This window comes from Muntiacus reevesi, chromosome 3 (assembly GCF_963930625.1).
Source record: "Muntiacus reevesi chromosome 3, mMunRee1.1, whole genome shotgun sequence".
Lineage (NCBI taxonomy): Eukaryota > Metazoa > Chordata > Mammalia > Artiodactyla > Cervidae > Muntiacus > Muntiacus reevesi.
Genome location: NC_089251.1, coordinates 111,019,614 through 111,042,148, shown reverse-complemented (window position 1 = coordinate 111,042,148; position 22,535 = coordinate 111,019,614). Strand labels below are relative to the sequence as shown.

The window sequence follows — 22,535 nt, the reverse complement described above, 5'->3', positions numbered from 1 at the left end:
GTCTTAGTTTACCAGATACATTAAGGAGTTTGATTTGGTGGTTCACCACTTAGGGTTGGATTCAATCCTTGTCTCTGCTATTGTGTGACTCGGCAAATTTCCTAACCTCTCTGAGTCTTTCCCCCCACCCACATCTGCAAAAGTGGAATGTGTGTTCATAATTTATAAATAACCTATTATGTCTTTAAAAATTGAAGTATACTTGATTTACAATATTGTATTGGTGTCAAGTACTAATATATAGCAAAGTGATTCCATTATATATATATATTATTTTCCATTACAGGTTATTACAAGATATTGAATATAGTTCCCTGTGCAATATAGTAAATCCTTGCCGCTCATCTGTTTTTATAAACAGTAGTTTGTATCTGTTAATCTCATACTCCTAATTTATGCCTCCCCCTCCCCTTTGGTTACGATAAGCTTGTTTTCAATGTCTGTGAGTCTCTTTCTGTTTTGCACATAGATTTTTTTTTTTGGCTGTGTTGTGCAGCTTGCGGGATCTTAGTTCTGACCAGAGATTGAACCTGCACCCTCTGCAGTGCAAGCACAAGTCCTAACCACTGGACCACTAGGGAATTCCCATGCATAAATTCATTTGTTATCCTTTTTTAGTTTCTACATGTAAGTGATATCATATTACGTTTGTCTTTCTCTGATTAATTCACTAATTATAGCACTCCTTAGGTCCATCCCTGTTTTTGCAGATCACAATATCTCATTCTTTTTTATGGCTGAATCCTAGTCCACTGTATTTATACACCACATCTTCTTAAACCAGTCATCTATTGATGGGCACGTTAGTTGCTTCCATGTCTCGACTATTGTAAAGAGTGCTGCTGTGAACGTTGAAGTGTATGTATCTTTTTGAATTAGAGTTTTCATCTTTTCTGGATATTTACCCAAGAGTGGGATTGCTGGATGATATGGTACCTCACTTTTTAGTTTTTTAAGAAAACTCCATACTGTTTGCCATAGTGAATAGTTTATTCTTTATGGGGAAACTTACGAGCCAGCATTTTAGCTTATAAAGTGAGTTTTTATTCTTTCTCTCATACTGGATTCTGACAATAACCCTGTGAAGCACATACTCTTGTTATTCCAGTTTTCTGGCCGGGGACCCTGAAACTTGCTGGTGAAAAGTGGCTGCCCAAGGTCATCTTGCTAATGAGTGACAGGGATAGGGGGAACCCAGCTTTACTTGAGGCCAAAGCTGTCTTTCCTCATCTTCCTTCACCACGATCGGAAACAGGGTCAGAACATTGCTTGTCTAGTTTTCAGCTTTCCGGTATTCTAGTTTTTAGCTCCTGGAGGACTAGCCCCAGGGCTCCTTGGGCAGAGTCACAGCCCTGTCCACACACCAGTGAGTCGGATCCACATGCCTGTCTCTCTTCTTCCTCTCTCTCCTTCCAGGCTTAGGCCTCAGCTTCACCCCTTGAAGGACCCTGGCATAGGAGAATGCCTGAAAGTAGGGAGGGGGTGGGAGCTCTGAGGGTATTGTGCCCATTTTACTGATGAAGAAACAAAGGCCCCGAAACTCAAATGACTGGTCTGAGGTTACTCAGTCTGACCTCTGCAGAGCTGGTCATTCTATACTGCAGGGAACCACCCTGACCACTCCCCCGACCCTATCTTTTTTCTTCCCGGCACCCTCTGCAGCGAGCTGGACCACAGCGAGCCAAGGACACCTCAGGACGCCTTGCCGGGGCCCAATATGGAGGAGGCCAGCGGGCCCCCGGCTGAGGCCAAGGCCCGAGTGGTGAGCGCCACGCTGACATGGCCGCAGTGGCCCCCTGCCCAGGACGAGGCCAAACACCGTTTCCACAAGGTGTCCCTGGTGTCAGGGGCCCGGCAGGAAGCCCCCTCCGAGGAGATGTTTGAGTCCAGCCATCGTCGAGAGGAAGTCAATGGCTTTGCTGTCCGGGAAGAAGAACCCGTGAACCACCAGGGCCCCCAGGACAGGGCTGGCTCCAAGAGCTTCCAGAGCCACGGGCCCGTCTTTTCCAAGAAGTACACGCTCCCCCTCAAGGAGAAAAGGCCTGTGGGAAGACTGAAGGAGGCTGCGGACCGGGGTGAGGGCAGCCCCCAGCCCCCCAGGACCGAGCCGCCGAGCGCGGGAGCCACAGCCAGGACTGAGTTTTCCGTGCCGGTGCACGGGCCCCGGGAGCCAAGCCCCCACCCGGGTGTGAGTCTCACCAGCGGGAGCTCCAGGAGCCTGGAGGAACGGCGGGTGACGCGCACCGTGCGGACCACCGTGATGGTGGGCGGGCACGTGGATCGACGGGTGAACAGCACCGTGATCAACTCCGTGGGGCCAACGCTCTTGGGCGAGGCTCTGCCAAGAGGCCGCAATGTTGCCCGCGCGGTGCGGGCAGTGGTGGTGAGCCCCCGGGCTGAGGGCTCCCCCAGCCGCAGTCAGGCCCTGGAGCTGCTGAGTAGCCTTGTGCCCGCTGAGCGGGCCGCCCCCACCAGCCAACTTTCCAGGCCTCTGGCTGTTGTGCCAAGGAGTCCAGGTCTGGGCAGCACAGAAGGGTCAGCCCTGAGGCACCTGCCTGAGACGAGGACGGCAGAGCCGAAGGACAGATCTGCCCCGGGCCCTGTGGGCTTCCCGGAGGGGGCCCACCCCACTCCGAGCCAGGAGGTCCCTGCAACCCACCCAGACCAGGAACAGGACAGAGCCCTGGGTGCCGGGGTCCATGAGGTCCCAAGGGTGCAGAGAAGCACCAGCCCCACCCAGTCCCCTCTCCAGACCTCTCAGGGCCACACCCCAGTACCTTCCTCTCCCAGACTCCAGACCCGAACCCTCTCCCTGGGCCTAGTTCACCCCCCAGAGCAACCTGAGGCACCTACTCAGGCTCGGGCCCAGCTCACTCTCAGGCCCCAGGGACCCCAGGCCCTGCCCTCCATCAAAAGAGAAGGGCTTTCAGATCCCCCTGCAGCCACCGTCCTGCCCATGGTGAAGACTGAGGTTGTCATAGTCCCTGGACAATCTCTTGCTCCACCCTCTATGAGATGGAAGGCCATCACCAGCCCAGGAGGTCTTTCTGCTCCATCCTCCCCAAAGAATAAGGTTGTTCAGGACTCTGAAAAAGTCCCTGTTGTCTCCCTTACCCAGAAAGAGTTAGTCCAGGGCCCTGGGGTTCCTGCTGACTCATCTCCCAACCAGAAAGAGGTAGCGCAGGGTCCGAGTGCTCCTGCTGCCTCAGCCCCCAAACCAACCAAGGTTGCCCAGGGCCCAGAAGTCAGCCCAATCAGCCAGAAAGAGGTCGTCTGGAGCACAGCAGGCAGCCCTGTCCCTCCCCGCCCCAAGGAAGAGGTTGCTCAAGGCCTGACAATTCCTGCCATCCCATTCCCCAAACAGGAAAAGGTTGTCCAGGGGTCTGAAGAAAGAACCGTCTCATCTCCCACCCAAAAAGAAGTTGTCCAGGACCCTGGTGCTTCTAATGTCCCATCTTCCACCCAGAAAGTAGCTGTCCAGGCCCCGGTCTCTCTTGTCGCCCCCTCCTCCTCAGGGGGCAAGGTATCCTCCGGTCCAGGAGGTCCCCCGGCCCCGGTGAGGATGGGAGCAGAGACCAGCCAGGAGTCCCAGCTTGTCCTTGAAGCCACCAAGGGCAAGACGTTCCTGGAGCCATCGAGGGAGGAGGAGGAGGTGGCCCTGACCGCTGACCTGGAGATTTTCCTGGATACCCTGCGCAGCATGGAGCCGCCCGAGATCCTGCGCACTCACCGGCTACCTCGAGCCCCCCGCTCCTCCTACCTGGCCATGTACGCCACCCTGCCTGCCATCGAGGAGGACCAGCCTGGGCCGTGTGTGCTGGGACCCAGCCCCCAGGAGGTGCCCGCCCTGGAAGTAAAGAAGGAGGAGAAGGCACAGGAGGAGGAAGAAGAGCCAGAGAACCCCTACCTGAGTGACGATGAAAAGCTCCAGCGCAGGCAGGAGAGAGCCAGGCCCGGCCCCCCCAGGGACCCCTCCCCTGCCCGGCCTGCCCAGGTCTCTTGCTCTCCTCTGGAGATGATGAAGAAGCATGTAGCAGGTGCCAAGGGTCCCCACCCAGAACCGGGGTCAGAGTGGCAGGCAGGCAGCCGGCCCACTTCCCGTCTTGGAGGCAGCCTCCTCTTTGGGGGTCTGGTGCCTGCCCTGAAGGAGGCCCCCACCTCGGAAACACTGGGCACAAAACTATCTGCTCTGCCACCCCACGGGGCACCGGGGCTCAAGAAGGGTCCAGGACAGCTGCCCCTGCTCTCCAGCGAAAGGCCGCCTCCAGAGAAGCTGGCGCGTGCCCGGCCCCCGGAGGGGTGGGTGAGTGAGGCCTTGGGTGGGCAACGGAGGGGCGCCTGGCCTCATCTGGGCCAGGGTTTGGATCCTGTGAGGACCGGGATCCTGGGAGGCAGAGTCTCCCGACCGGAGCAGCGGGCTGTTTGCACTGCAGATTCCGAAGGGCTTGATAAAATCTCAGAAGCTGGGGAAGGGGACAGTTGCTGGGACAGAGTGATGAAGCCCCTGGGGCTGTTAGCAAGTGTAGCATCCTCTATGGGCCAGGTTTTTGAGGGGTGGAGTCCTGCAGGGAGGATATGAGATTCCTGGAGCGGCAGGTTGAGAAAGGCAATAAGGAGGCAACCCCATAAAGATGCATCACGGCTCTCTATTCCAGAGCCCAGCACTGAAGACCCAGGGCAAGCTGAACACCAGGCCTGGAAAGGTAGGGGGCACTGGGGTCGGGGGGCAAATGGGTGGGAGAGCAGGAGGCGGGGGTTCCGGGGACGGGCCCTGAGGACCCCTCTGGGCCTTCTTGCAGATTATCCTCTTCTCAGAGCCTGGCTGCCAAGGCAGCCGCAGGGAGGTCTGGGAAGACGCTGATGATGCTTCCAGCTGGGCCCGTGTGGCCTCCGTACGGGTGGTCCGAGGCTGGTGAGTGCGGAGCTCCCGACGGGCTCCAGCGTGTGAACCTCGGGGATGTGAGGACAGTGAGAAGTGCCCACTGAGGGCAAAAGCCCCCCATAGCTACCCAGAGACCCTGCCTTGCAGGGACATCCTCCCCACGACCCCCCACCCCGCTCCATTCAGTGACCCTAGGTCTCTGTGCCCACAGCTGGATGCTGCATGAACAGCCAGCATTCCAGGGCCGGAAGCTGGTCCTGCCTCAAGGGGAGACAGAACTTGGAACCCCAGGGACCAGTTGGAGTACCCAAGGCATTGGCTCCTTGAGGAGAGTCGTCTGGGTGAGTGGCTGGGTGTGGAGGACCAGATGTCGCCTCATCTACCCTAAGTCCCAGGCCTTGAGGAGGAAGACAGCCCCAGGGACACCTAGAGCTGGGATCTCTGGGAGAGATCACAAGGGACTGGAGCCTGAAGAGGGTTTATCATGCTCTCACCTGTAAAGAGTCCTGACTGTGGAGCCAACTGGAGAAGAAAGGGATTCTGGGGGATGCTCAGCCTGGCTTGGGGAGGCCAAGGCCAAGCCGCACTAGCTTCAGCTGGAGCCTGGGGAAGGATGGAGTTAGAGCAACAGAAATGGGTGGGGGTGGCTGTGGGCACGCACTGCCCACCCAGGGCCTAGGTGTTCAGGCCCACAGCCAGAGCTGAGGTGCCACGTAGAGATGCACGCGCTCACAGATGCTTCTCTGGTAGCTCAGTGCTAAAGAGTCTACCTGCCAATGCAGGAGACAGGGGTTTGGTCCCTGGGTCAGGAAGATCCCTTGGGGAAGGAAGTGGCAACCCACTCCAGTGTTCTTGCCTGGGAAATCCCATGGACAGAGGAAACCGGCCAGCTACAGTCCACGGGGTCGCAAAGAGTTGGACACAACTGAAGGGACTAAACAACAACAACAATGTGGTTTGAAAGGGCATAGTCGATATTACAGTTTCATATCTCTAAGGTGGGGGAAAAAACCATTGTCATAACACGAATTTACAAATTATTAAAATTAAGCTTGACAAAACCGTCTTGGACACTAGAGAGACCCAGAAGAGAAAGTGGAAATCTAAAATCAGGGCCTGACAGACATTTTGGGTTTTTTTTTTTTTTCTCTTCTTTTTCTTCTTTTTTAATGGAAGGACAAGTAACTCTTGAGTCTAGAGCTGTTGCAATCCTCCTGGTAAGACAGGAAGAGAATCTTAACTAGGGCCGTGGCCCAGCCATGCCAAGGAGGGGTCAAGAGTTTTCAAAGCCTCTCCAGAAACATGCAGATGTTTGTAGACAATTTATTGTGAGCTTCTCACAATAAATTCATCTTCATGTGGGAGGTAATGAGGTACAAAAGAGAACCAAGGGCTTTGAAGTCTGGTGGACCTGGGTTCCTTTGATTCAGTCAGCATTGATTAGATGCCTAGTGTGTTCCTGGCACGTGGGACGTGCTGGGTTGCAACTGAAAAAAACTGCACTGCTGTGCTCTTGGCCCTGCCACTTACAGGCTGTGTGCCCTCAGGCAGCCCTCGTAACCTCACTGAGCCTGACTTTCCTAGTCTGTGAATGCCGTAATACTTCCCGCTGGGAAGACCAAATGAGAAGGGGTAGGACAGGACCTTAGCATATGTCTTGCACTCAGTAGATGTTCCATAAACATTAAAAAAAAAAAAAAATTTATTTACTCACTCGGCTATGTTGGTGCAGCATCTGGGATCTAGTTCTCTGACCAAGGATCAAACCCAGGCCCCCTGTATTGGAAGCTCAGCATCTTAGCCACTGGACGACCAGAGAAGTCCCTGTTTCATAAAACATTTGATGAAGGAGTGAGTGAATGAAAAATGATCCTGATGAGGAAGAAACACCCAGAAATGCAGAAAGGGCCTGTAGCTTCCTGAGATGTGGTGCAGCCAGAGGCCAGTTTAGTAAGGGGTAGAGTTTGATATAGAGTTGGAATTGTACACAAAGAAGGGTCAAATTCAGATCTCCGGAAGCGGTTGTCCATCCTGCCCGTCCCTCCACCAGGCTGAAAACGAGGCTCCCAGAGGCAGGGCAAAGGGCATGGTACTTGGCAGGCTCCTGCTGAGAACTTTGGTCTTAGGTCCCAAAGGGCCAGTGAGGGACCAGCGAAGGCTTGGTCTCAGGCTTGTCTGGTTGACATTGCAGAAAACACCCCAGTTGTTTCTGGCTTCTGGGGAGAAGCCCCTGGCTTTTGTTCAGCCCCAGCTGAACAGACTTGGGGAAGCATGTGTGGGCGGGGGCAGTCTTTGAAGGGCGATGGGTGGTTTTGTTTTTTTCTTTTGACTATGCCACACGGCATATGGGATCTTAGTTTCCTGACCAGGGGTTGTACCCATGCTCCCCTGAATTGGTGGTGGAGTCTTAACCACTGGTTGTCGTTGTTCAGTCGCTAAGTCATGTCTGACTCTTTGTAACCCCACGGACTGCAGCATGCCAGGCTTCCCTGTCTTTCACTGTCTCTCATAGTTTGCTCAAATTCATGTCCATTGAGTAGATGATGCCATCCAGCCATCTCATCCTCTGTCGTCCCCTTCTCCTCCCACCTTCAGCTTTTCCCATCATCAGGGTCTTTTCCAGTGAGTTGGCTCTTCACATCAGGTGGCCAAAGTGCTGGAGCTTCAGCTTTAGCATCAGTCCTTCAAATGAATATTCAGGGTTGATTTCATTTAGGATTGACTGGTTTGATCTCCTTGCTGTCCAAGGGACTCTCAAGAGTCTTCTCCAGCACCACAATTCAAAAGCATTAATTCTTTGGCACTCAGTCTTCTTTATTGTCCAATTCTCACATCCATACATGACTCCGGAAAAAGTCATAGCTTTGACCCTATGGACTTTTGTCAGGAAAGGGATGTCTTTGCTTTTTAATATGCTGTCTAGGTTTGTCATAGCTTTCCTTCCAAGGAGCAAACGTTTTTTAATTTCACGGCTATAGTCACCATTCGTAGTGATTTGGGAGCCCAAGAAAATAAAGTCTGTCACTACTTCCAGTTTTTCCCCATCTGTTTGCCATGAAGTAATGAGACTGGATGCCATGATCTTAGTTTTTTGAATGTTGAGTTTTAAGCCAGCTTTTTCACTCTCTTTCACCCTCATCAAGAGGCTCTTTAGTTACTCTTCACTTTCTGCCATTAGAGTGGTATCATCTGCATATCTGAGGTTATTGATATTTCTCCCGGCAATCTTGATTCCAGTCTGTGATTCATCCAGCCCGGCATTTTGCATGATGTACTCTGCATTTAAGTTAAATAAGCAGGGTGACAATATACAGCCTTGTCACACTCCTTTCCCAATTTTGAACCAGTCAGTTGTTCCCTGTCTGGTTCTAGCTATTGCTTCTTGACCTGCATACAGATTTCTCAGGAGGCAGGTCAGGTGGTCTGGTCCCATCTCTTTAAGAATTTTCCAAAGTTTGTTGTGATCCACACAGTCAAAGGCTTTAGCATAGTCAATGAAGCAGAAGTAGATGCTTTCCTGGAATTTCCTTGCTTTCTCTATGACCAACGAATGTTGGTAATTTGATCTATTGTTCCTCTGCCTTTTCTAAATATAGCTTGTACATCTGGAATTTCTTGGTTCACATATTGCTGAAGCCTAGCTTGAAGGATTTTGAGCATAATCTTGCTAGCATGTGAAAGTGAGTGCAATTGTACAGTCATCTGAACATTCTTTGGCACTGTCCTTCTTTGAGATTGGAATCAAAACTAATCTTTTTCAGTCCTGCGGCCACTTCTGAGTTTTCCAAATTTGCTGGCATATTGAGTGCAGCACTTTAACAGCATCATCTTTTAGGATTTGAAATAGCTCAGCTGGCATTCCATCACCTCCACTAGCTTTGTTTGTGATAATACTTCCTAAGGTCTACTTGACCTCACACTCCAGAAAGTCTAGCTCTAGCTGAGTGACCACACCATCGTGGTCATTGGGGCCATTATGACTCCCTCTTCCAGGGAGGTCCAAGGTGCTGTTTTACACTTCATTTTCCCACCCCTCTCCTTCTGCAGGACTACGTTACCCCAGAGATCAGTCTGTACTCTGAGGAGGGCCTCAAAGGGGAGCGAGTGACGCTGACTGAGGCCTTGGAGGACCCCCAGAGCCTTGAGAAGCCCCTGCAAGTGGCATCTGCCACTGTCTCTGCAGGACTGTGAGTCTGGGCTGTTCTGGAAGCCCTTCATTTAACACTTACTCTGCTGGGTGCTGGGGACACAGAGGTGACAGGACATGGTTCCTGCCTGTGAGAAGTGCTCAGCCTACTGGTGGGGCCAGGCAAGTAAGCAGACAGTAGCAATCTGGAGTTCCAGGATGGAGGAACACAGGGCTGCAGAACCAAAGAGCAGCTCCAAACCAGCCCAGGTCAGAGAAGCCTTCCTGGAGGAGGAGACTCCTCGGCTGGGATGAATTGGCTCCATGAGTGCAAGGACTTCATACGTTTTGTTCACTGCTGTGTCCCTGATGCCTGGAGTAGGACCTGGCATGGGGTAGATGGCCCTAAATATCTGTTAATTGAATGAATGGGGAAACAAAAAGAGTATACTAGCACCTGCAAAGGCCCAGAGGTGAGAGATCTAAGCTTTGAAAGTTCAGTCTGGTCAGAGAAAGCAGCACAACTGGGGAGATGGGAGGTCCAGGAGGAAGGCCTCTTTGTGCAGCTGGGCTGTATTATGAAGCTAATGGGGAATTTTAAGCAGGTATGGGTGCTAGAAAGAACTCTCAGCCTCTGTGTGCAATTAGAGAGGGTCAGGTCAGAAGAGAGGACATCAATGGATTGGCTACTGCAGGAGATGATGGGGGCGTGAAATGTTCTCCAGAGTTCCCTTGATCAGGGCCTCTCCCCCAAAACTCAATTCTTCCCTCTGCAGCTTCCACCTCATCCACTAATATGTGTTTCTGGGAGTCTAGGGTGCAGCTACTTCTCTGCCTTCCCCCAGGTGGCTTCTATACCCCAAACCCTTCTTTGAAGACACTCCCTGCATTTTGGAGCCTGGAGAGTACCCCACCACAGAGGCCTGGGGAGCATCAGAGTCCAGCGTGGGCTCCCTGAAGCCCATGAGACTGGTAAGGAGTAAGTGGGCCCAGTAGCCTTGCCCTGCAGTCTGGTGGAAGAGGCAGGGCCTGGGAACTCCTACTGGGAATAGGATTTGAGGAGAGGGAGGATTTGATTCTAAGGGAAGGAGGGAGGACATGGGATTGGCCATTTTTAAGGTCTCAGGAACAACTAAAGCCAAGGTCACCAGGCCCAGTCTGTCTCTCCCCACCTCTGGGCTGGGGTCTCACTCTGTCTTCTCCGCAGGGCTGCCCAGGTGTGGAGAGACCAGGGGAGCCCAAGGTAAGAGCCTGGGCTTCAGGGTCATAGAGGGCCTTTGGGTGGGGGCTGTGTATGTGTGTGTACGGATCATGGCCTGGACTAGAACATGGAGAGGAGGGCGCTGGAGCCAGAGGCCGGGTCTGGGGGTGGGTGGTTGTGGTTGGGTGGTGGTGATGGTGGACCCAACTGACTCATTGGGAACTGGCTTTTGGTGTGGAAGGACCAGGTCACGGGTCAGAGAAGAGAAAGGAGTCAGGTGAGGGCATGGGGCTCAAGTGGGGGGCTGGGAGGGCATAGCTCTGGGCTGATGCTGGCGAGTCATCCTGGGATGGCTGGGTGGGTCTGGTCCAACCCCACACCGCCCCCTCCCCCACAGGCTGTGGTGTATGAGGCCCCAAGCTTTCAGGGCCGGAGCTGGGAAGTGAACCGAGATATCTACAACCTGCAGCAGCCAGAGGATAGTCAGAGCCCCAGCGTGGCCTCTGTGGGGTCCCTGCGAGTTCTTGGGGGCTGGTGAGGACTCAGGACCCTTCCTTCTACCTCATCCTCCCCACTGGCCTCTACCCTCCAGGGTGGGGAGTGACCTGGGCTGCCCGGGGGTGGGGCAGCTATTTCACAATCCCGAGGGCTTCCTGTGACTCCCTGTTTGTCTGTCTCCCCCTGCTCAGCTGGGTGGGCTACGAGAAGGAGGGTTTCCGGGGTCACCAGTATCTGCTGGAAGAGGGAGAATACGCTGATTGGTCACGTTGGGGAGGCTATAACGAGGCGTTGACCTCCCTGCGGGTCATCCGAACGGTAAGCAAGAGCAATTGGGACATTCAGCTGGTACCCTCTGTTGAGAAAATCTGTGCCTCCTCTCCTTGTTCTCCAGAGTAGTGGAAGTCTCCTGCTGCCCTTCCCCAGCTCACCCTGGTCACCTCACCTCAAAGTCCTTTAGTGGGATGCGTCCTAGGGGTCTGGGCACTCCCAGGGGTTTCCGTCCGTCCATCCGTGAGCCGGGAGCAATCTGACTGTCACCCCGGCCCAGGACTTCGGGGACCCGGCCGTGGTGCTGTTTGAGGCCATGGACTTCGAGGGGCCCGGCGTGGAGGTGAGCGAGGCGCTGCCGGACGTGGAGCTGGCGGGACATGGCCCCAGAACGCAGGCCATCCACGTGCTCAGCGGCGTGTGAGTGACTGGGGGGGTTCCGGGGAGCTGGGCGGGGCCAGAGGCGTCGGCTCCGCCCCGCTGACCCGCACCCTGCTCTTCCTGCAGGTGGGTGGCGTATCAGGAGGTGGGCTTCTCCGGGGAGCAGTACGTGCTGGAGAAGGGCGTGTACCGCAACTGCGACGACTGGGGCTCGGGCAGCAGCGCCCTCGGCTCGCTGCAGCCGGTCCTGCAGGTGCGCGGCGGCCGCAGGAGCCGGGCCTCTTGGTGGGGCGGGGTCTGGAGTCTGGGCGGTGCCCACTTCAGCGGAGGCGGGACTAGAAGGAGCCAGCCTGGAGCTCCTGGGGGCGGGGTCTCCTGGAAGGGGGCGGAGTCAACCCAGACCCCAGACTAGGCACGAACTGCGAAAAGGATCAGGAGTATTGACACCAGAGGCGTGGAGGCCAGGGGCTAGTACTCTCCTTGAATCTCAAAACTTTGGTCCCTCCCTTCAGGTCGGGGAGCACAATCTGCACTTTATCTCAAAGGTAAGGAGGTGGTGGGGGGTCTCTGTCTCCTCGCCCTCATTTTAAATCTCTCCCTCTCTTCCCCATTCTCTTTCCCCCGTTCCATCACCCTCCTTCTCTCTGATCTCTTCCCGTCTCTGCTGCCAGATTCAGCTTTTCTCCGGCCCCGACTTCCTGGGCGACCACATCTCTTTTGAAGATGACCAAAGCTCTCTGCCCGCCTCCTTCCAGCTCCAGTCTTGTCGAGTCCACGGCGGCAGGTGAGGACGTGGGAATGGGGAGACGTGGGCCTGTGGGCGCCTGCCCTGAAGCGCTTAGTTCAGCTTGGAAATCGAGGCTGTAGTTAGGTCTTTGTTTCAAATGACTTCCTTCCTTTGGCTTCCTTGGGATTAGCTCTTCTGCCCCAATCATTCAGTCTTAAAAGAAGCAAAGCAAAATAAAGTTTTAATAGCAAATGTAAACATTGTAGACAGTAAAATATAAAGAACTTCAGTTTTGTTTCATTCACCCCTCTGCCTTTTTTTTTTTTTTAGTGGAATATTTTAAATCCCCAACCCAACGTAAAATTTCACAGGTATTTCATTCAATATATATCTCTAACAAGAAAGGACCCTTCCACACACAGCCTCAAGTTATTATCACATATAATAAAATGAACAGTAATTTATTATTACCTAATACCCAGTCCATGTTCAAATTCCTCCCATTATCTCAAAAATGCCTTTGTGAAATCTGTTTGTTTTTCTTAGAATCCAGACAGGGTCCACACATCACATTTAGTCCATTTGATCTCTAATGTATAGCAGTCCCCTCCCCTTCTTTTTGTCTGATACCATTTATTTAAGAAATTATTTAAGAAATTAATTATTTAAGAAACCCAATAATTTGCCCTTTAAATTCCCCATCTTCTGTATTTTAGATGATTGCTTCCTGGTGGTGTTTTAAACTTGTTCCTCTGTGCCCCATATTTCTTGTAAACAAGTAGTTTACATCCAGAGACTTGATGAGATTCAGGGTGTTTTGTTCCTTTGACAAGAATATTGTATATGTGGTACGTGTACTTCCCACTGCATCACATCAGAATGCACGTGTCTAGTTGTCCTTTTTTAAATGATATTAAGATCCCTACATTATAAGATTCCTCACTGACCTTTATCTCATGATATCTAGTATCCATTGATTATAATGGCCTAGACTCATTATTTCTTTAGAGGTTACAAAATGATGATTTTCTAAGTTTTGTTATTCCTTCTACATATACTAGCTGGAATACTTCTATAAAGAAGAACTTTCCCCTTTCAAGTATTTATTTACCTGAAATAGTTTCTACAAAAAAGGCAGTTTGCTCCTTTCCCAAGAGTCCGTGTTTGCCCCTTTCTCTTTATCAATTTTCAGAATAATTTTTGAATCAGTGCCCTGGCAACCTCCAAAGCTGACCGATGAAGATTTATTTTTTTTTAAGTATTGTTATGGACTCATGGGTTTTTATGTATATGAAAGGCTCCAGTCCTCTGGAGTCACTGTTCTTTTGTGTATTCAAATTACTTCACCTTTGGCAAATGGAAGCCCCTCCAGATTGCTTCCTGGGTACTTTAAAAAAATTTATATGTTTATTTTTTACTGCGTCTTTGTTAGGCCACCAGGGCTTCTCTCTAATTGTGGCAGGTGGGCTGCCCCAAAGCATGAGGGATTTTAGTTCCTGCACCAGGGCTTAAACCCGCGTCTCCTGCATTGGAATGTAGATTCTTAATCACTGAACCATCAGGGAAGTCCCTTTCCTGGTTACTTTTGATATGACTCCAATAGTTTTTTTTTTTTTTTTAATAACTTCCTGTTTTTCTGGTACAATAAGATGTTCCTGGATCATTTTGTATATATTTTTTGCCTCTAACCTGGAGTCACTTCCCAAAGAATCCTGGTTGCTTTTAATGGGTAATGCTCTTTGAAGACCAAAATTTGCATGCTACATGTTTCAAAATTGTTATACTGATACTATTACTACTGATAATACTACTAGTAACAGTAAAAACCAGCGAATGCTGTTTGAGGTGTCTCTGTGGTTCTTTTTGTCCTCAGTACATTCACCTACATCCCATTAGGTATGTTCAGTTCAAAATATTGTGTTTTTTACTTTTTTCTGTGTGGTTATGCCCCCAACCTGATATATAATTAGGTTCATTTACATTGTTTATTTTAATTTTTAGGAATACTGCTCATTTTTATTTAATCCTAGTTTTTAGTTACTGAAAATATTTATTGTGTTCCTGTCTTAGCTTGAGCTAGTAACAAAATGCCATACACTGGGTAGTTTAACAACAGGAATTTGTTTTCTCATAGATCTGAAGGCTGGGAAGTCCAAGATCAAGGTGTTGGTTGATTTGGTTCCCTGGTGAGGGCTCTCTTCTTGGCTGGCAGATGGCTGCCTTCTTGCTGTATCCCCAGGGATCTTGTCCTCTGGTGGGATCTTAGTTTCCCAGTCAAGGATTGAACCCAGGCCCTTGGCAGTGAAAGCATGGAGTCCTAACCATTGGACTGCCAGGGAATTCCCCTCTTTATCTTCTTATAAAGACACTAATCCCATGATAAGGACTCCACCTTTATGACCTCATCTAAACCTAATTATCTCCCAAAGGCCATCACATTGGAGGTGAGGGCTTCAACCTATGAATTCCGGGGAGATACGAACATTCAGTTCATAAGAGTTCCAAAGTCAAGACTTAAAAAAAACAATAAGTTACAGCTTTGTTCATGCTACTTTTTCCTCTCCCACCCTCATTTTAAAAAATGTTTATTCATTCATTTGTTGTTTCTTTTTGAAGGTATAAGCAAATATACACCATATGTAAATTTGCATAGACCTGTAGAAACCAAATATATTTTGTTTTCCCCCTTCTCCATTTTCTTTCACAATAGGAAGCATACTGCAAATATAAATATACTGGTAAATATACTAAAGACTACTGAATTGTATACTTTAAAAAAGTGAATTTTATGGTATGTGAATTTTATCTCAATTTTTTAAACAGGAAGCATACTGTCAACACTGTTATGCACCTTGTTTTTCTAGACTGTTTGGAGGTTACTTTATATCCGTTTGATAGCTCTTCCTCATTCTTGTTGACTGCTGTGTTATAGTCCAGATTCATGCTTTATTCAACCAATTCCCAATTGATGGACATTTGGCTGCTCCCACTCTGCCACTGCAAACAATGTGTAACCACTAGCCTTATGTATGTGTCATTTCATGAAGGGGGTCCTTGGAATAGGTTCTGAGAAATAGGCTTGCTGAGTAATTGTGCATGGAGTTTGGCTTGGCTGCCAGATTTCCCCTGAAGGGCAGTGTGATTCCATTCAGTTCTTAAGTCTGACTTCAGTTTGTGCTGCCGCAGTGCCTGGTCATCCTTGGCCTCCCCCGGACAGGGGGAGCCCCATCAAGGTTGCATTCAGTCTGCTGTATCTCAGAGGGGCCGTGCAGGCCAAGGAGAGGGTGGGCTCAAATACCTACTCACATCCCCCTATTCTTCCCCTTCCTTCCCCAGCTGGATCCTGTTTGACGAGAAGAACTTTGAGGGTGAGCAGTACATTCTGTCCGAGGGCGAGTTCCCCACTCTCACAGCCATGGGCTGCCTGGCCTCCACAGTCCTGCGCTCTCTCCGGAAGGTGCCCCTGGTGAGTGCCCCAGTTCCAGGCACCCCTGAGGCAGAGGTGAGCCTGCCTCTTCCCACTGCTGACTGAGCTGTCGGGCTTAAGTCCAGCCTTCCTCGGAACTACCCCAGGTCCTCTTGACCCCAGAGCTTCAAAGCCAGGTCAGGATACCAGGGATTTACTGAGTCCCTGCTGACATAGATCCTGGGGACCCCAAAATAAATCAGACACAGCCCTGCCTTCAAGGAACCCAGAAAGATTACAGCGCAGAGTGGTGTGTCCTGAAACTGGGGTGGGACAGGGCCAGGAGGGGCTAGCGCTCGGGGGTGGGCTGGGGGCAGGGGCGACCACTGAGGCGGTGGTTCTGGGCAGGGAGGCGTGAAACAGGAAGATGGCTCTGCTGCATGGGTGGAAGTGGGTGGGCGGGGGAAGGCAGTGGGGCTGCTGCGACAGAGAACCAGGACAAATAATGATGTCCTAGACCAGGGACAAGCAGAGAGAAGTGACATGGGCCCATTTAAGGACCTGGAGTCTGTAGGACTTGGTGACGGACCGGGGACCAGTGGGAGCAGCACAAGCAGAACGGCTGGCCTTGACGTTACCGCGCTCCAGGCGGGGTTTGAAAGGCTTCTCGTGCTCTAAGATGTTCCATCCATCCTCACCACAGCCCTATGAGCCATGGAAGTGTCATCTTCTCCCTTTTTCTCATGTGAAAACTGAGGCACAGCGAGGTCACGCAGCTTGCTGCAGGTCACACAGCTGGTGATCGGCAGAGCCAGGTTCTCCTCAAGGCAGCCTGACTCTGGAGTCCTTGCTCTTTACAACTCCACGCTGGGCTCTGAAGACACCTGGAGCTTGGCTATAGGGCCTTGAGCAAGCGGTTTCCTCCTTCCAGCCTCAGTTTCCCTCTAAGTAGGGATAATCATAGCACCTACGTCCAGGGCTGTTAAGTTCTGATGAGATCAAGAGAAGCTCTTAGCACAGAATCTGGCAAGTCGGTCAGCCTGAATACTCATGAACTGATGTTGTAACGACCAGGATTATTATTCTCACTCTTCTTAGAAGTGCCGTTTACTGGGGAGACGGTGTTACAGCAGGGGGCACCCGGCCAGCCCAGGCTGCATCTGACGATCTGGGGCACCCCCAGCTGGCAGTGTCCAGGAGTCAGGGGCCCTGTGGGGTGCAGCTCAGGAGGAAGAGAGCCTGAAATACTGACCTGGGAGTCAGACGTCTGGAACTAGGGGGGTGCTGAGGGCGGGGCTCTCATGGGCTCACCCCATCTCCATGCCCCCCGGCCCACAGCACTTTTCTGAACCGTCCATCTTCCTGTATGGACTGGAGTGCTTCGAGGGCAAGGAGATTGAGCTCAGCGGGGAGGTGCGGAGCCTGCAGGCCGAGGGCTTCAACAACCACGTGCTGTCTGTGCGGATCAAGGGGGGCGTGTGAGTGTGTCAAGGGGAGGTGGGGGGCTACTAGTGGGAGGGGTCGGGGGTCTCTGCGTCTTCCTCCCACTTCTCTTCCACTCCCCTCCACGCCAGGAGGGAGCGGGGAGGGAGCGCGGACTGAGAATGCTCACTGGCCCTCAGGGCTTGGACCCCAGCCTTGGGCGCCTCTCCAGGACCCTACCCTGCCCTGCAAACCCCAGGGCTCCTTTCCCGCCTCCCTCTCCACCCACTCCTGGGACCCCAACTCCAGGCAGAGGAGTCCCAGCTTGAGAGAAGGGGAGCTGGAGACCGTCCTGACGGCCATGCCTCCTCTCCTTCTTGTCTGTCTGTCTGTCTGTCTTCCTCGCTGTGTCTCTGGCGCTCACCGGGTCCAGCTGGGTGCTATGTGAGCACAGCGACTTCCGGGGCCGCCAGTGGCTGGTGGGCAGCTGTGAGATCACCAACTGGCTGACGTACAGCGGGACCCAGCGGGTGGGCTCCCTCTACCCCATCAAGCAGGTGGGTAGCATGTCAGCTTGAGTGCATCTGGGTCAGCTCGTCTGGTTGTGTGTCTGTCTGTCTGTCTGTGCACTTCCCACGTTTCCCAAACTCAGTATTTATGTACTTTGGTCATAATTTTTGTCCTACTGTCATTCCTCTTGAACCATTAACTCCTTAATATATTCCTCTAAATCAACTCACTTTTTTCTTTTTTAACTTTATCCTTATCCTAAGGAATAATGTCCATTAGATCATGGGTTTAATGTGTGTGTGTGTGTGATTTTTCCTTAATAGACACTGTGATAAACACATTGCCATTACTTTTTTAACAGTAAGGCTTATCCCCATAAGCCTGAAAATTAGCTCATGTACCACCCATTAGCGAGCACGCCTCACTTTGCAACACTGTGTCTGTACCTGTGTTTCTCTGTGTCTATGAGTGCATGTCTGGACCTGTGTCTCATTTATGTGCAATGAGGGCATGTATGTGGAGGCCTGGCCACAGGGTGTGTGTGTGTGTGTGTGTGCCCATCTGAGGGCATTTCTGTGCTCATGATGGCCTCTGTATTCACGTGCCCTCTGGCGGCAATCTGTGGCTACCCTGTACATCTGTGAGAGTGTTTGTGACTGCGTGTGGCTGGCCTTGTGACACTGTTGAAAACATGTGTCTTCATGTGAGCGTACCCGTACAGTCATTGCTAGGAGAAATCTTGGAGATTATCTCCAATCCTCACATTGTACAGATGGAGAAATAAAGACCCAGAGAAGTAGACAAGGATTTGCTCTGCCATCTTCGCAAGTTGTTTACCTCCATGGCCCTCAGTTTCCTCACTTATAAAATGGGGGTGGTATGTATGATAGAGCTGTTTTGAGAATTGAAGGTAATAATGATATAAAGCCCTCAGAACAGTGTTGAATGTCAACAGACATTGCCTGTGAAGATTATTATTACTGTCACCACCACCTAAGACCCTGGGTGATTTGTGGCCAAGCCAGCGTCCACCCTGCCGTGGTTGCTCTTTAGCATGTAATGTGAGCATGTCTCTTAATAAGTGTGTGTGCACATATGTATTCCTCTATATGCCTCCAACTTTTAGCAAACCTGAGTGTCTTATGTGAAGTCAGCGGGGGAGCAGGTAGTGAGTGCGCCTGCTGGTATGTACCCATGTGTCTGTGTCTGCCGTCCTGTGCAACCATGTGGATCTTGGGTGTATCTGCAAGTGTGTCTGTGTGCATCTCTACAGACATACAAGTGTGTGGGTGTGTGCTATGAGTGTGCCCTCAGCATATGTGTGAGAAAGAAGGAAGAAGGGGTGACTTAGAAACAGGGTCCAGGTCGGTTTGGGGCAGGAGGGAGAGCCTGGGAGCTCGGGTTACTGGAGCGTCCAGAGTTGAGGGCATTAGGGGCCCAAGTGGGAGCATCCCTGCCCAGAAAGCCCTGACTCTCGACTCCCCCCACTCACCAGCGCCGGGCTTATTTTCGCCTCTGGAATGCGGCACTGGGGGGATTCCTGACCGTGCCGGACCATGTGGAAGACATGAAGGCAGGCCGTGTGGTGGTCTCTGAGCCCCGAGCCGGAGGCAGCAACATCTGGTTCTATGAGGACGGGCTACTGAAGAACCAGGTACCGGTTTAGGGGCTGGGACAGGGACACCAGGGCCCCCAGACCCTCACAAACCCACCTTCAGGAGTCCTGGCCTGTGCTCAGTCGGGAACAGGAGTCAGTCTTGGGCTAGAGAGGCAGAAAGATACAGACAGCAGGACCCTGGGGAGGTGGAGAAGGCAGGCTGTGTACCCTTGGGCAGTGCAGGCTCTTCCCTGGGTCTCTGTCTCTGATCTGCAAAACAAAAGGGGCTGGACCAGAGGCTTCTAAGGGACCTCCCAGCTCTGCTAACCTGTGGCAGATCTGGGTCCTATTATTAATGATAGATTCGGGAATTCTCTGGTGGTCCAGTGGTTAGGACTTGGGGCTTTTAGTGCCAGGCACCCGGGCTTGAACCTGGTTGGGAAATCAAAATTCCAAAAGTCGTGAGGCATGGCCAAAACTAAATGATAGATTCACTCCACAAATCTTTCCTGAGCACCTGCCTTGTGCTCGGCCCTCATGAGGCTTGCTTCCTAGGGGGGAGAGAAAGAAACGGCTTCAATGAGTGTTAGGTGTTGAAAAGTGCAATAGTGGAAAAATAAATTAAGAAAGGAAAATAAGGAATACCAGTATCTCTGACAAGGGGAACCTTTCCTGAGAAAGTGGCAGTGGAGGGGATACTGTGCAGATGTCTTCACATGAACATCATGATGGATTCATGTGAACATTGCATGCAATCCCTAGAGGGCGCTAGGGGGCAGGTCCTATTATACTTCCCATTTTATAGGTGAGGAAACCAGAGCACAGAGAAGTTTAGTAACTGGCTGAAAGTCACATAACCAATAAGTATGTGGAAGTTTGCTGCTAAAGCCTGTGCTTCAAAAGGCAGTCATGGAAGCCTTCCTGGAGGAGTTAATATTTTCCCAGCTCTTTTATGGTTTCTCACATTGAACTAGAACCCTTTCAACAACCATCCCCCCAGGAAAACAGGGCTCAGAAAGATCAAGAAGTTTGCCCAGAGTCACAGTCCATGAGAGCCAGAAATTCAAAGCTGGGTGTATCAAAGGTGTCTTAGGTTTGGCAGAGTCCCTGGGGGACGGCCGGTGCCTGACGACCTCCTGGGGGCCTCAGGTGGCCCCCACCATGAGCCTGCAGGTGATTGGCCCCCCCAGCACAGGTTCCAAGGTGGTGCTGTGGGCTGAGAGCCGCCTGCCCCGCCAGACATGGAGCATCAGTGAGTCGGGCCACATCTGCAGCCAGATGTTTGAAGGTCGGATCCTAGATGTGAAGGGTAAGTTGGGCACTTGTGTGGGAGAAAGCCCCTGAGGGCAGTGGAGTCCCCAGCTCTTTCTGACCATCTCCCCATCTCTTACCCCATTCCCCGCAGGTGGCCGGGGCTACGACCGGGACCACGCAGTGCTGTGGGAGCTGGCCAGGGACAGGGCATCCCAGATCTGGACTGTCCATGTGCTTTGAAACCTCCTTGCCACCCCCCAGCCCTGGAGGCTCTCCCTGGGAGGACATGTTTTTATAGGGTTTTTTGTTGTAACATAAACTGTTTTATACTATGCTCCCAGGTATCCCTGACGCTGCACCTTGATATTTGGGGGTGGGAGTGAGGTTCACCTGCCTTCTCCCGCTCTGGCGTTCAGCTGCAAGGTCTCCCTCTGCCGCCAGAGGGAGCCCTGGGACCAGACTGACTGCCGAGCGGGCTCTTGTCCCCACCCCCGCCCTGCCAAATGATGGATTCTCGGAGCATGGGCTTCGGGGGCACAAACATGATCCAAGCCTTGGGCCCTGACCTCAGGCAACTCACAGTCCAGTGAAGGATTCCAACGGGTAGGGTGATACACTCAGGGACAGGCTAAGAACGGAAGTGGAGGCATGCACAGGGGAGGCCGTGAAACCATTGAGGCAGGCCTGGAACACTGCCGGGAGGAGGGAACCCTCACCTGCGATGTGGAGGATGAGAAGGAGTCAGCCGGGCTAGAGGACGGCAGAGGGATGCAGACAAATTCAGGGGTGGAAACCTGGAAGTCCAGTGTGATGGGGGCAGGGTGGGCCGGATGAGAGAGGCAAGTGGGAGCCACACCTCAAAGGGCCTTGCTCACCAGGGCTGCTATCAATTTCTCCCAACCCTGGTCTCAAGCCCTAAAGGTTTGATCTCAGTCAAATAAGCCGGGACGGGGGGTCTTGGTCCCTAACCCAGCTCAGAGAGGGCAGGACACAGTCATTCAATCTAGCAAACACTTGGCCTCTTGGCCGAGGTCCTCCCAGAAGAGACAGAAGTGGGGGCTTCTCCAGGGTCCCTTTCCCTCTCTGTTGATCCCAATTCCAAGATGGGTACGGTGGTTAGAGCAGCTGTATGTCCTTCCTGCCTTCCTAACCATGGGTAGGTGGGAAAGAAACGAACAGCGGCCTCTTCACCTTTCTCAGCACCCCTGTGATTGGTGACGTGACGACAGGAGGCTGGCTGTGAGGGAACCACTAGAGGTTGGGCGGGCAGTTCTCTCTGAACCTGTTCTGAAGAAACTCAAGTAGTGGAGTGGGGGCCTCTCTGAGCCTCTGCAACTGTGGATGGATGCCCAAGGTCTGGGTAGGGGCGGATGGGTCCTCTGGGACCTCCTTCCCTGAACTCCCAGGGACCAGTGACCAAATGCAACTAAAGAGAGACTGACTCCGGCAGGTTCTGGGCTGGGTCCTTTCAAGGGGATCCAAACGGGTAGGGCCCCAGCTCCAGACTTTGGGGCAGGGAAGGTGGGGTGTGAGCTCCCTGGTGCCACCTCTCCTGCTGATGGGGACACAGGCAGCCCCTGGGGGCTGGCTCTTCAGATCCAGTGATGTCCAGTGACCACACATAGCACCCCGCTCCAAGTACACAACAGTTTTATTGAGCCCCAGCTGGATGGTGCTTCCTTCTCCATGTCAGAACCTCCCTGTGTTGGCCATGGGCCCCACCCCAAGCTCTGCCCATCAATTCCTACAACCTGCTCATCTCTAGCATCAGCGCCTCCCAAGGATTGGGGGTGCTTCTCCTGCTAATGATGATGGCCGCTTTCTCGGGGGGCATGGGATGAGGGCTGGGGTGTGTCACCTCAGGTGAGGTGGAAGAGCTGGATGAGGGTGTTTGTCAAGAAGAAAAGGATGCTGCCACCGGCCAGGCTGCCGAAGGCTGGGGAGCCACTATGGGGTTTCTTGGAGGAGGTGGTGATGGTGGTGGTATGGTTTCCCAGGACTCCAGTTTGTATCTGCAAGAGGAGAAGTGGGGCAAGCCCAGGGAAGGGTGAATCTCAGGTGTGTTGTGTAGAGACACAGTTCTCCCACCCCCAGACTGTAGCCCCTGCTTCCCTCTCCCAAGGGTCGTGACTTCTGCCCCAAGGTCCTGTGGGGAGGGCTGGCTGCTTTGGGCCACAACGCAGGCAGGGTCAGAGGCAGTCCCCTGTCTGTCCCCTGGAACCTTCCTTTCACGTCCACCAGGTCACCCGCACCTCCAGCAT

At 52.3% G+C, this 22,535-nt stretch overlaps 1 protein-coding gene across 1 annotated transcript; it reads left to right on the top strand.

The window, feature by feature from the left end:
- The first annotated feature begins 1,717 nt into the window (after nucleotides 1–1,717).
- Nucleotides 1,718–20,554, top strand: CRYBG2 (crystallin beta-gamma domain containing 2). Its single transcript, XM_065927543.1, has 19 exons — nucleotides 1,718–4,303; nucleotides 4,656–4,703; nucleotides 4,800–4,912; nucleotides 5,094–5,223; nucleotides 8,930–9,069; nucleotides 9,854–9,980; nucleotides 10,216–10,251; nucleotides 10,607–10,743; nucleotides 10,899–11,025; nucleotides 11,258–11,397; nucleotides 11,485–11,611; nucleotides 11,871–11,903; nucleotides 12,030–12,142; nucleotides 15,422–15,551; nucleotides 16,830–16,969; nucleotides 17,347–17,470; nucleotides 18,919–19,077; nucleotides 20,170–20,329; nucleotides 20,426–20,554. The coding sequence occupies exons 1-19, from the start codon at nucleotides 1,718–1,720 to the stop codon at nucleotides 20,512–20,514; spliced, it is 4,659 nt and encodes a 1,552-aa protein (XP_065783615.1). The 3' UTR covers nucleotides 20,515–20,554.
- Nucleotides 20,555–22,535: the final 1,981 nt, after the last annotated feature.